Below are 12,832 nucleotides of genomic sequence, written 5' to 3'. Positions count from 1 at the left end.
AAATTATTCAGTTTCTTTTCTTCAATGCTGAAGAAACAAGATATATATTAAACATTAAGTACATTCCTTGTTTAAGCATGGTTTCAATAATTATGTCTATTTTGTTTCAGAGTCTTTCTTTTTATTTTACCAAAGCTTGTTGGCTAAAAGGGTCCAAAAGTTATCATTATTGTTTGTCTAACATCTTCAAATTTACACCGTTCCTAATTCACCTTTTTTCACTTAACATTTCATTTGATCGTTCTTAATTTTTGTTTTTCTTTTGTATTTCTTCTAAGTTTGCTTATGCATAAGGTATTGATAAATACGTTGATTATAAACTAATAACATGCCTACTAATTCCATAAAGTTGATTGCTTCTGATTGTCATTTGAGTATTGTTAAGACTATTGCAGAGAGGCTCTTTATTCCAGTAACAGAATGTGTATTAATTAAAGATTTTGATAGAGAAATAACATTTAGTATATGTGAGTCTGTTAGAGATCAGGATGTCTATGTTGTTGCACAAATTGGGTCTAGAGAAGTTAACGATAGGGTGCTAGAATTATTAATTATGATTAATGCGGCAAAAACTGCTTCTGCAAGAAAAATTACGGCAGTTATACCTAATTTCCCTTATGCCAGACAAGATAAGAGAGATAAAGGTAGAGTTCCCATTACAGCCAGATTAATTGCAGATATGTTACTAACAGCTGGATCGGATCATATTGTGACTATGGATTTACATGCATCACAGATTCAAGGGTTTTTTGATATACCATTAGATAATCTTTATGCAGAACCTAATATAGTGAGATATATTAAAGAGCATGTGGAGTGTGATAACTGTATTATTGTTTCGCCGGATGCAGGAGGGGCGAAGAGAGCAGCATCTTTAGCAGAAGATTTGAATGTAGTATTTGCTCTAATTCACAAAGAACAAATTAGCGGTAAGAGAAATTCAAAAATGGTTCTAGTTGGCAATGTGAAGAATAAAGCATGCATAATTGTTGATGATATGGCAGATACTTGTGGGACTCTAATAAAAGCTACTGAGGTCTTATTAGAAAATGGTGCCAATCAAGTTATTGCCATAGTGACACATGGAATTCTATCCGGTAACGCACTTAAAGATATTTGTAGTTCCTTTATGAACAAATTAGTCTGTACTAATACAGTTCAATTTGATCATGAATTGGAGGCTCACCCTAAAATTGATATTATTGACGTTAGTGGGGTATTAGCAGAAGCTATACGTAGGTTACATAACGGTGAGAGTGTGTCTTATTTATTTAAGAATCATTAGGAGTTGTGTATATCCATATCATCTTTGTAATGCTAGTGTTTATATATATGTCTATGTATATATTCTTAAGAAATTTTAATAAATACTTTTTAATTCTCATCTATAAATTTTTTTTTTGAAAAGGGAAAATAAAAGAAAATAATACGAACACAGAGAAATTTATTTGTACACGCTTATTAATAGCAACATTGTTATATTATATAAGATGTATATATATGATAATATGGGCACATTATATGTATACATGATAAAAAGGAACGAAGTGGTGATAATAATTTTATGAAGGAGGCTGATGACAATTGGTGTTTTGTTTTTGTATAGAATTCTTAATGTTCTAAGATTTGTAAGTTACCAGTAATAACCACATTTTCTAAGACAGAACCATTTGGAATATCAATCTTTTGCCCATCAGAGCAAACAATAATGACAGTACCTCTTAACGTGACATTTTTACCTAAGAAAACATTACCAGTGATGGTTAAATGATCCAATTCAACAATCTTTGGGATATGTGGAATTCTTGAACTGAAATCAGAAACCTTTTTGAAATGAGAGCCTAGCTTAATAAGTGGGTTTGGACCAAATCTTTGTTCATCCAATACAAGAGCACCATGTTGTAAGTGGAAAAGATCTGACTTGACTAATAAAAGATCTGAACAAGTCTTGACTGGTAAGAATCTGGATCTTGGGACAACAACACCATGAGCACCTTCAAAATGTCTAATAGCAGCACCACATGCAGTTTCTAATTGAAGGACGTTAATTTCATGGCCACCTCTCATGATTGTTTTTTGATTTGGAATGATTTCCATTTCTAGGGATGAGGATTCCACTAGTCTCTTAATAGCTCTTAAATTGATCCATAAGTTATTAGTGTTGAAATTTTTGAATTTTCTGATATTCTTAAATTCGTCAATGTGTTCCTTAGGTACTTGAGCAACTTCTAATAATCTGACTTGACCATCATAGTTGATTAAAGTACCACCTTTCACATCAGCTCTAGTCTTATCAGTCAATTCCATGATATATTCTGCACCAGTCTCAATCATGTGGTTTAAGATCTTTAAGTCGACAGTGGCACCTAGATTGTCACCATTAGAGACGAAAAGAATCTCTCTACCTTGAGCAATTAATGCATCTAACTCACCAGAAGCATGAAGAGCTTCGAACAAGTCACCATGGCCAGGTGGGTACCAAGCATCTAAGGCATCATCGTATTCAGTTGGGACAGGTAATAAAGAGTCTTTGTAGACTCTTGGGAATCTGGATTGGTTAAAGGATCTGATTCTGATTCTGTTGCCAGAATACTTTTTGATTAGATGTGCAGTATCTTTATCAGTGTTAAAAGAGTTCATTAGTAGCAATGGGACATCCGAGTCATAAGTTCTGTTTAAATATTCAATTTGACGCACAGAAAGATCCAAGAAAGTGTTACCGTCTCTAACCTCAATGACAGATTTAGGTCCCACACAACCCATGGAAGTACCTAAACCACCATTAAGTTTCAAAACGGCCAGTTTAGATAGATTTTCAGTGTTGCCAGCTAATTCCGGGTCAATCTTAGCATAACTTACGACTTCTTCTGGGTTTGGAGATTTGATCTTATCCCAATCCAAGATGTTATTAGATTGAGATTTTTCAATTAAATATCTTCTGAAAAGAGTGAAGAAGGAATCCATTTCATTTTCAAATTTTTGACGTTTGTCATCATCTTCAACAGAGTCGACTAGTCTATTCAAAACGTTTCTCATCTGAGAAGCAGCGACGTTACTGGTGTTGCTTTCGAAGGCATAAGTAGAATGAGTTTTGACGTGTCTCTTGGATGTGGACATAATTTAAAGATTGTATTTTTTTATTTTACTCTTTTATGCGATGTGGCAAAGGTAGACAAATCGAATATAATAATTTGCACCTGTTTGGCGATAGTGATACAGAAGTTGCTTGTTATAGATGTGTGCTAAAGTGAATAAAGGAGGAAAGTTAAGAGAAGGGATTTAGAAACAAAAGAGAACAGTAAGACAAAGGAAAAAGAAAATGGAGGCGATAGTAAAATTTCGAAGGGTCGAGGGAATACAATGGTGTAGATAGACCAAACAGTTAAAAAACAGAAATATATATATATACGTGTGTGTGTGTGTTTATGCATTTACTTAATTATTTATATACGATTTAGACTGTATGTTACTAGCTTCCCCTTACAATTTCAGCTCTCCCCCTTGTCCATTCAGTCGAGAGTGGGACCAGGGAAAACATAAACAGTAAACAAACTCGAATCCAAAACCGAAAACAATGGTTTGTTTCAGGGCTGTACAATTACTGTAATTTAATTTTCTCGAGAATTGGAAACAACTGAGAATACACGAAATCTGAACTTTCCATGCAAAAATAAATAAACTAAGTAAAAAAAAAAAAAGAAGAAGAACTTCAAAAAAAGAAAAAATAAACAAATAAAATTTCAATAATAGATTTTCCAAAGTCTCCTTAAAATTAGTGACAGCAACTTCCTATTTAGGAAAGTATAGGTTATACCGTGAAAGTTGATTGTATTTTGTTGTTTTTCTTTTCTTCTGGACATTTCATGCAAGACAACATTTTAAATACCTTAATTAAGCTTAATTAAGATAGGATAATAAGACTAAATCAAACTACAAACAAAAAAAAAGTTATGCCAGTGTTGTATATTGTATTGTGTATTGTTTCTATGTATTTTTTTTCTTTTAAAAAAAAGAAAGAAAAAAGAGTAAAAAGTTATATTGGGTTCCCTGGTTGAAAATTGTGTTTTTTTTCCTTTTCATTTACCACTTGTTTGCTTACGTTTTAAAGTGCTTCTGAACTTAGTTAGCATATATACTATATTATCTTAATTCGATAAAAAAAAAGAAAAAAAGAAATCAAGATTCTTCAACCCTAAAACGTTTGGATATAGATAAACTGAAAACATGTTGAAAAAAAAACAACAACACGACACGTGAAATTTTCTGATTTGATTTTTTGGGGAAGGTCGTAATTTCTTGAGTTCAGTTTCTGGTTTAATAATAGAAAACAATAGAGTTGGTGAAAAAGGATGAAATTCTTTTTTTTTTTTGTTCATTTTCATTTTTATTTCTTGTAAAAGCGAAAATCTAACCAGTCTCTCCTATTTTTCATTTTTTCCCTTCCTTCTCCTCCCCTCCCCCCACGTCAAATAAATTTTGTTAATGCCGCTTGTCTATTACTCTGAGGCCGGAAAAGTAAATTTTTTTTTATGTTCGGATAAACAGTGAATAAAGCAGAAGGATCTTGATTTTGTTGGCACAAGGGAAAGAGAGTCGAGCGTACAGGACCAGGCGAAAATAGGGGAATTGGAGACAGACAAGAAAAAGAGATTGGGTTAGATCGAATATCAGAGAGTTTTGTCTTTCTGTTGACTGATCTAAGTAATTATCAATAATAATACTTAATGATAATATTGTTATTATTAATAAGAGTCAAATAAAGTTGTTTATCTTCTTTTTGAAGGTTCTTTTGTTATATTTTATTATCTTTTTTTTTTGTTCTTCATTCTCCTTTCTACTTCTTTATTTACGTTTTCAAGGGGTAGTTTCCTTCCTTTTTAGGATATTGAGGGGTGATAATTTCATAGATTTTGAGTAAATATCAGCTGATCCGTTCAACAGACTCATATAATTCACTAACAAAAAGTGATAAAACTTGTAAAGAAGAAAGAAATTAATGACTTGCAGATATCTTCTGACTAAATAATACGGTTAGGTTTAGGGTAAGGTTGCAAAAGTAGCAACATCATTACAAAAGTTTAGAGGTTAGAACCTAAAAGTTTAGAGATTAGAACCTAAAAGTTAAAAAGGTTTAAAAAGTGAAAAAATAGGATAAAAAAAGATTATACACGTCTCATGAGACAGTAAGTTCATAAAAATACTCTAGATATATATATATATATTGATAACTTTTTCTTTTTTACAAAATCCTGTGCATGAAATATTTTAATGGGACTCTGCCGATGGTAATGTTATTTTAAAACTCCTTTTTAGGCTATATATCAAAGGAAATATAACAAATTTTACCTATACTCATCCGTATTGAATCAAAAAAATTTGGTAGTAAAGAACAATACATACATTTCTAAGGCTACAAGGAAATTAGATAGTTTTTGCTTGTTTTGGTCTATTATTACTCTCTTGTCTATTTTTGCACCTTTTTTGTCGTATTGGAATATATGCACTTATGTAAGAGAATATATGTGTTTGTATTCGTGCTAACCGATAGCTTGTAATTTTTTTGATAGTTGATTCAATTTTTGTGATAAAGTATTCTGATTGGCTATGCTGATATTCGTACTAGGATTTCTTAAAGACGATTCAAATAATAAATTTTCATTTTGACTCTTGTTACTGTTGTTTATTAAGTTCTCCAAAGATGGTGAATTTGGTTTAACTTTACATCGTTCACTACTATTATAAATATTATTGTGTTGTTCCTGGCCTTCGCATAATATATAAGATATATTAGCAGAACAATTATTATGATTGTTGTTATTGCTACTATTATTAGAATAACAATTACTCTTGTAGTCATTCCTGCTTAATTTATTTATTAATGTTGTGATTTGAACTAACTCATTCAATGAAGTAGATAATTGGTTCATTACTAAATCTGTATTATTAAGATTAGAGTACATTACCATATTGATTAGAAACGATGGTGTGTCTTTAATGATATCATACAATCGTTTTAGCTTATTGATTATCAATTTTAGACCAAATTCGTATTTATATTTGGTTTTATTTCTATTCTTTAATATTTGCAATATCGAATTCGTATAGTTGTCACTATCTACATGCCTCAATAAACCCAACATTGAAATAATTAGTGAGCATAGTGTATTTACAACATTTTTAAAATCGATGTTTTTATTTTGTAGGGCTTTAATAAACAGTTTCTTTCTTTGTTCAATTTCACAGTTGTCTAACCATATATGGTTTACATTTTTAAAAGATATTAGTTTTAAAGGCTTCAAATCATTGTCATTATTTAAGATTGTGATAATCTCACTTATATTATCTTTAATAAAAAACGTATCATCATGATTATTGGTAGCTATTGTGAACATAGAATCCATGTTATTGAATCTTTGATTCAATAAATTTAACAATTGAATCACTCTCCTTATTCTCAGATTAATATCTGTAGGCATTTTCTTGCAAATTTCATAATATGTACCAACACAATATCCTAAAACTTTAGGGTTTATTGGAACCATAATACAAATCAAAAGATGACAAATTAAATATAATATGTAATCTGTCACTGCTTCTATATAATCTATTGCAACTAATTGGTTCCATAAGAGTTTCCATTTTTTCTTTTTCTCCAGTTCATCCCCATGGAACAGGGTCTCCAAAATAGAATGAAAAACCATGATCAATTTTTTTTCTTTAACAATATCTAATATAGTATTTTGGAATTGTGAAATTGAATCTAAAGGAAATATACCTAAATTATCATGAAAATTTTGATAATAAGTTTCTAAAATACTTGATAGTGAATGGGACATTCTATTGCTAATTTTAATTGGTAATTGTTCATCAATAATAGATATAATTTTTTCTACATTTCCTGGATTTAAGATAATTGTATCTTTTGGCATACATACTTCACCATTTTCTTTGTCAATATGATAGCCAGGCATGTTTATAGTAGATAAATTTAATGCATTTTTATTCACGATAATAGAAAACGATGGACTTTTGAAATTAGTTGATGTAGCGATGTTCCATTTTTTACGATGAGGCCCTCTCTTTTGAGGTACACGATGAAAAGTACAATTGTGTAAAAATTTATGACAATTTAAACATTTGCCTATAGAAGAATCAAATTGGCACTTAATCCGCCTTTTATGACAACGGTCACATGCCCGGGACGACTTTTTAAGGATCAGGGAGTCTGTTTTACTATGACAGCTAGTATTGTCTGACATCATGCTTTCAGAAATCGTTTTATGACATTATCACACTCCTTCACATTTTTTTTTATATAGTATTCAATGTGGAAGGTTGTTGAGGAAGCAAAAAAACAGAATTACACTGGTTTTAATGGAGTAGTGTAAAGTACTTATATGGAGATATTTGTTTGTACTAACAGTATATTCTTGTGTATATATTGTTATGCGGTGTCGAAGAATATATAACCAAAAAAGGAGAAAAATCAATAGGACATGCAAGATCTGCCCCACTTTGTCCAAAGTATTTCCTTCAACGAAAAAAGGATAAAATCGTCTGTTTTTAATACTGAAGGCCAAAAAAAATGACAAAGAAGGAGAAGAGAAAAAGAAAAACCATACCAGATGCTATCAATATGAGTTTGGGGTTAAATTTGGATTTTCCTCAACTGTTTGCGTGTTTAGGAAACGTTTTATGTGAAAAGCAAACGCTTTTTTGAATGGTATTTTAAAAATATAGTAGAATACTTAGAAATTAAGAGATGTATTTCTCTGAGCGAAGTACTGTTTCTTCTCTTTAAATGCGTGAGTGATTTATACTCCTATTCAGTTATTTTTGGATAAGTATATCCTCTCAATTATTTAACACGCAAGGGTTTAGTTTTTTTTAAAAAAAAAAAAGATATAATATGCTATTTTATTCGTCCTGGTCATTTTTTATCAATAATTTTAAACGAATGTAAGAGAAAATTTAAAGGTTAGTCATTTAGAATATTAATATTTTAGAATATGACAAGATTCTAATGTGATACATGGTAAATTAAAATTCCTTTTAAGTTTTACAGTTAGGAAATTAAAAAAAGTTAAAATTGTTTATAATAAAATAACTTATGTGATATAATGATGATAGAAATTTTTGTCGTTGTTTTTGATAAAAATTGCTAATAACTAGATGTGGTATTTGATTGTGGTTTACAAATTACGTAAAATCTTATATCAATATGGAAAAAAAGAAATAAATGATGGAAGTTGAAGGTTTTTTTGTTTATATAAATACCCAAAAAAGAATAATTTAACTGTAAAGTTTGGGGAAATTTTGATATTATTGAGTTTATATATTTAAAAAGTAAATTCCTTTTTTTCATTTTATAATAAAGAGTATTCATGACTAAAAATTTATATTTTTCGAGAATTTTTTTTTATTTAAAATGTTTCGATTTTCCAACATATGAATTATTTTTTTCTAACTAACACCAATTACAATAGTTTAGAGAAAAATGTTTAAAAGTCCTACATAATATAGAGTAAATAATAAAAAGTCTTTATTAAACCAACAAAGAGGCAATAAATAGAATAAAAAAATTAAGTAGTATTTACTTATTATTAAAATTGTTTAAATCAAATAAATGTATTTTACGTATCTCGTGAGAATATATAAATTTGTAATAACAAATATTAAGATATAATAATTTAAGGTATAAACGAAATTTATTTAAAAAATTGATATATTGAAATAATGAAAGCCAGAAAGAATAATAAGCCCCATATTACATTTAATTTATATATTAATTTCTATGGATTAAAAGATGGATATATCTTGTTGATCTTCCAATTAGGAAAAAACTGTATTCATAAAAAAACAAAAAATTGATTTCTAAGCAGCTGGTGACATTACAAAAGTTCTTAATTTTTAAAATATTATCTCCAAGACGTAACTTAAGAGAAATTGTACAAGAAAATAAAAATCCATTTTTAGAGAAACTAATAAAAAGTTGCATAAATTCTGAAAAACTTCGCATATAAATGTTTACTCTATCAATAACTACATTACCTACTAACTACAATATTAATATTTGCAGGAAATTGCATAATTCAAGGATTTCAGATTGATTATTTCATAAATACAACTTGAATATATTATATTGATTTTCTTTAGACATATTTTTAAATTATTAAACTCTTTTTATCATAGAGATTTCTATTTTCAAAGAAAGAGAAGTTTAACAAAACAATTACTCTTTATAATTTTGTGAAAATAATACACAGTTATGTGGTTTAAATAACATTATTGACAAAATCTAGAAATTAATTAGATGACTCAAACATATTTACAAAAGGATTACAATAAGTTACTAAATATTAGTGAGTTGGCTTGATCGTTGAATATAGTTTGATATATCATAAAAGTTGCATATGAAAAAAAAAGAGAGGAATATGTCTATAATATTCAACTTTATGTAATACAAAAAAGAAACTCGACATTTGACTGTGTATAATATTATTAATTACTTTGTTTGAGAAGGGTAAAAAAGTTGATAATAATATAACTTTAGCAAAAACTATACACAGGTGTTCTTCCTAATGCTATGAAGTCAGAAGAGGAAAGCAAGAAAGCAATGAATATTTTTAGTCGAATATTAGAACGGTATCTATTATAGTAATAAACCAGGATTACTATATAAAGTGGAAAAAAGGAATCAATTTAAACCAAATATCCATCTAGATAAATGTACAATAAAATATTGCAGTTATAAAAGATCGAAAAAACGATGTTCTCTGTCGGACACTACTTATTATCTTACTAAAAATAAATTTATTTTTTTTTGCTTTCTTCTTGTTTTGATACTGGTCACATAGAGTCTATTTTGTATGCCAAAGATAATCATTCAGTATATATTTTTATTTTATTGAATTTGCTTAAAGAATTTTTTTATCAATTCATACGGAGATGAGCTTCTTCAAGAAATCGATTGCAGCTAAAAACACTCTATTAATTATTAAAAAAAGAGGTAAAGAGAGGCACAAGAGCAACTCAGAAGTGAGTAAAAGGACACGTGTTATCACGAGAGAAAGTCAAGGTACAACTGCATCAAATAATGAAGGACATACTGAAGAGACATAGAAAAGAAAAAAAAGATTTACAAAATAAAATTACTGGGATGAAAAAGCAAGCTTCTAAGTCCCAACGAAAGGAGGTCAATGCTAAATGCGAGTTATTACAAGCTGATTTACAGTCAAAACATGACAAAGAAATATCTGAGTGGCAAAATAATAATTTAAACCAACAAAATACTGATTTGGGAGAAGTAAAAGAGTCAGGCATAAAAACTGAAAATAAACAAGAAAATGATGAAGACAATGCTGAAATCACACCAGAAATGTTGTTAGCTCAACTTGAATTAGAAAATAAAGAATTAAATAATACAGAACAGAATCAGAAACAACTACAGCAGCAGCAGCAACAGCAACCAAAAAAACGTAGAAATAGACAAAAAGAAAGATTAGCAAAAAGAGAACAAGAAATAGCGCGTATGAAGGAAGAGGCTGCTAAGGAAGCTGCCATTCAACCAGATTTACAAAAATTAGAACAAGAATCACTTGATTTATTGTGTAATACATTGAATTTGAAACAGGTTGATATCCGACCTGATGGACACTGTTTGTTTGCGTCGATCTTGGATCAGTTGAAATATCGTCATAAACATATCTCAGATGATTATGATGTTTATAAATTAAGACATTTAGCATGTGAATACATTAGTAATAATAGAGATGATTTTATTCCATATTTATTTGACGAAACTACGATGCAGTTGCAGGATGTTGACGAATATATCAGAGAAATGGAATCTACTGCAAAATGGGGTGGTGAAATTGAAATAATTGCACTTGCAAATATATTTGATTGTCCTATTAGCATTTTAATCAGTGGTCAAGCCACACATAAAGTCAATGAAAGTGGAACAAATCCAGAGTTAAAATTGGTGTACTACAAACACGGTTATTCTTTAGGTGAGCATTATAATTCGTTACATGACCTAGAATAGTGATTTTATCATATGCATTACTTAGGAAAGTTTAATATGAGATTCTGCTTTTCTTAAAAAATAAAAAAACAAAAAGTCAGTTCTCTCTCGAGTCTATTATAATAATATTAAGCTATATAATGGTAAGTATAAAGACAAATCCTAATAATTATATAATATAATGATAAAAAATATCTTGGCTTGAATAAGAATAGATATGCATTTTTTAGGAAGACAATCTAATAATTTATCTGTAGGAATCGTTGGGTTGGCCAATATTGGAAAATCCACCTTTTTCCAAAATATAACACATTCAAAATTAGGAAACCCGGCAAACTACCCCTTTGCAACGATAGAACCGTCACATGCAATCACTCAAATTCCAAATAAAAAATTGGATCATTTGCAAAAATTATATTCTGCCAAAAAAGTTACATATTCGACCTTATCAGTTATTGACATTGCAGGATTAACTAAGGGTGCAGCCGAAGGTAAAGGCTTGGGAAACAAGTTTCTTAATGACATCAAGCTTGTCGATGGTTTATTTCATTTAGTACGTGCATTTAAAAATGATGAAATTACACATTTAGAGCAAAATGTTGATCCTGTTAGAGATTTAGGGTTAGTTCAGGATGAATTGATTTTAAAAGACTTAGATATGATTGAATCAATAATATCAGCGAATAATAAGAAGCTGAATAGTGTGAGTAGAAACCACGGTGGTTATAATCTTAGGGGTGAGTTAGAAAATGAGTTGCATCTTTTTGAGCATCTACAAGATCACTTATATACTGGTCAAAAAATTTCGAATTTTAAGTCTAACAATTGGACACAAGGTGAAATCAACATTTTAAACAAATATAATTTTTTAACTAGTAAGCCAAGTTTAATTTTACTGAATGTTGACGCTGAAGATTATGTAGGTGGTAAATGTGCAGAAATGGAGGGTGTTAGACACTGGAGAGATGAATTTGCTCCATATGATAAAATAATAATTATAAGTAACGAGTTTGAATGTAATAATAAAGATGAGACAAAATCAGTTCTTCCTCGTATTATTCAAGAGACGAAGCAAATGTTACACCTACTTAGTTTTTATACTGTTGGACCTCAAGAAGTCAGAGAGTGGAATATTCGTAAAGGTATTACAGCTAAGGATGCAGCGGGTGTGATTCATACTGATCTGCAAAAAAGTTTTCTACATGCAGAGATTATTAAATATGATGACCTTGTAGGATCTACAGGGAAGAATAAACTTCACACGCAGAAAGTGGGGAAAGACTATATAATGCAAGGTGATGATATCGTATATTTTAAGGCTACTAAAGGGAAAAACTAAAACTGAAAATGGACAGTTATTTCAATAATTTATATCTCAGAGCGTTTGACAAAAGAATTCATCTCATATCCAGTGAAATTAGATCGAAGAGCTGGGTTTATAGCTGTTGTCCTTAGGACATGTTCTCATCAGAAACATATTAAAAGAAATAATTGTGTCCATAACTCACATAGCAAAAGGTAGTTTGTCTTGAACAACATTCATATGGAGTGTGAATTTGCTCAGAATATCCTGCTGACTGTGATTTATTCTTTTTTATTTTGACTGAAAAATCTGTAAAACATTGTAACAAAAAGGTTCTTAAATTCTTTCTCTCTTTTTATACTTACCTATATCCATAAAAATTAAATCCCTATAAATTCGCATTAATAAAAGAAATTTTGTCCATTTACAAATTCTCATAAATTGAGGGTATTTTGAAAAATTGTCTAAAAAGATTTATGCAATAGCTCTGTTAGGGTTCGTAT

General features: G+C 29.6%; 5 protein-coding genes across 5 annotated transcripts; 3 read left to right on the top strand and 2 right to left on the bottom strand.

The window, feature by feature from the left end:
• Positions 1–328: 328 nt before the first annotated feature.
• On the top strand, positions 329–1,285 carry PRS3 (ribose phosphate diphosphokinase subunit PRS3; the record flags this gene model as incomplete). Its single annotated transcript, XM_064861580.1, has 1 exon — positions 329–1,285. The coding sequence occupies one exon, from the start codon at positions 329–331 to the stop codon at positions 1,283–1,285; it is 957 nt and encodes a 318-aa protein (XP_064716535.1).
• Positions 1,286–1,611: 326 nt separating this feature from the next.
• PWA37_005122 (UTP--glucose-1-phosphate uridylyltransferase) lies at positions 1,612–3,117 on the bottom strand (the record flags this gene model as incomplete). Its single annotated transcript, XM_064861579.1, has 1 exon — positions 1,612–3,117. One exon carries the CDS (start codon positions 3,115–3,117, stop codon positions 1,612–1,614), a length of 1,506 nt encoding a protein of 501 aa, XP_064716534.1.
• Positions 3,118–5,537: 2,420 nt separating this feature from the next.
• PWA37_005121 (Zn(II)2Cys6 transcription factor domain-containing protein) lies at positions 5,538–7,262 on the bottom strand (the record flags this gene model as incomplete). Its single annotated transcript, XM_064861578.1, has 1 exon — positions 5,538–7,262. The coding sequence occupies one exon, from the start codon at positions 7,260–7,262 to the stop codon at positions 5,538–5,540; it is 1,725 nt and encodes a 574-aa protein (XP_064716533.1).
• A 2,834-nt stretch (positions 7,263–10,096) lies between these two features.
• Positions 10,097–11,047, top strand: OTU2 (deubiquitinase OTU2; the record flags this gene model as incomplete). The annotated part of the gene is made up of 1 exon (XM_064861577.1): positions 10,097–11,047. The coding sequence occupies one exon, from the start codon at positions 10,097–10,099 to the stop codon at positions 11,045–11,047; it is 951 nt and encodes a 316-aa protein (XP_064716532.1).
• A 196-nt stretch (positions 11,048–11,243) lies between these two features.
• YLF2 (Ylf2p) lies at positions 11,244–12,365 on the top strand (the record flags this gene model as incomplete). Its single annotated transcript, XM_064861576.1, has 1 exon — positions 11,244–12,365. The coding sequence occupies one exon, from the start codon at positions 11,244–11,246 to the stop codon at positions 12,363–12,365; it is 1,122 nt and encodes a 373-aa protein (XP_064716531.1).
• Between the last annotated feature and the right edge of the window lie 467 nt (positions 12,366–12,832).

The sequence above is a fragment of the Arxiozyma heterogenica genome (genome assembly GCF_036370985.1).
Source record: "Arxiozyma heterogenica strain weizmannii chromosome Unknown scaffold_9, whole genome shotgun sequence".
NCBI lineage: Eukaryota > Fungi > Ascomycota > Saccharomycetes > Saccharomycetales > Saccharomycetaceae > Arxiozyma > Arxiozyma heterogenica.
This window is presented reverse-complemented; position numbering and strand designations above follow the sequence as displayed.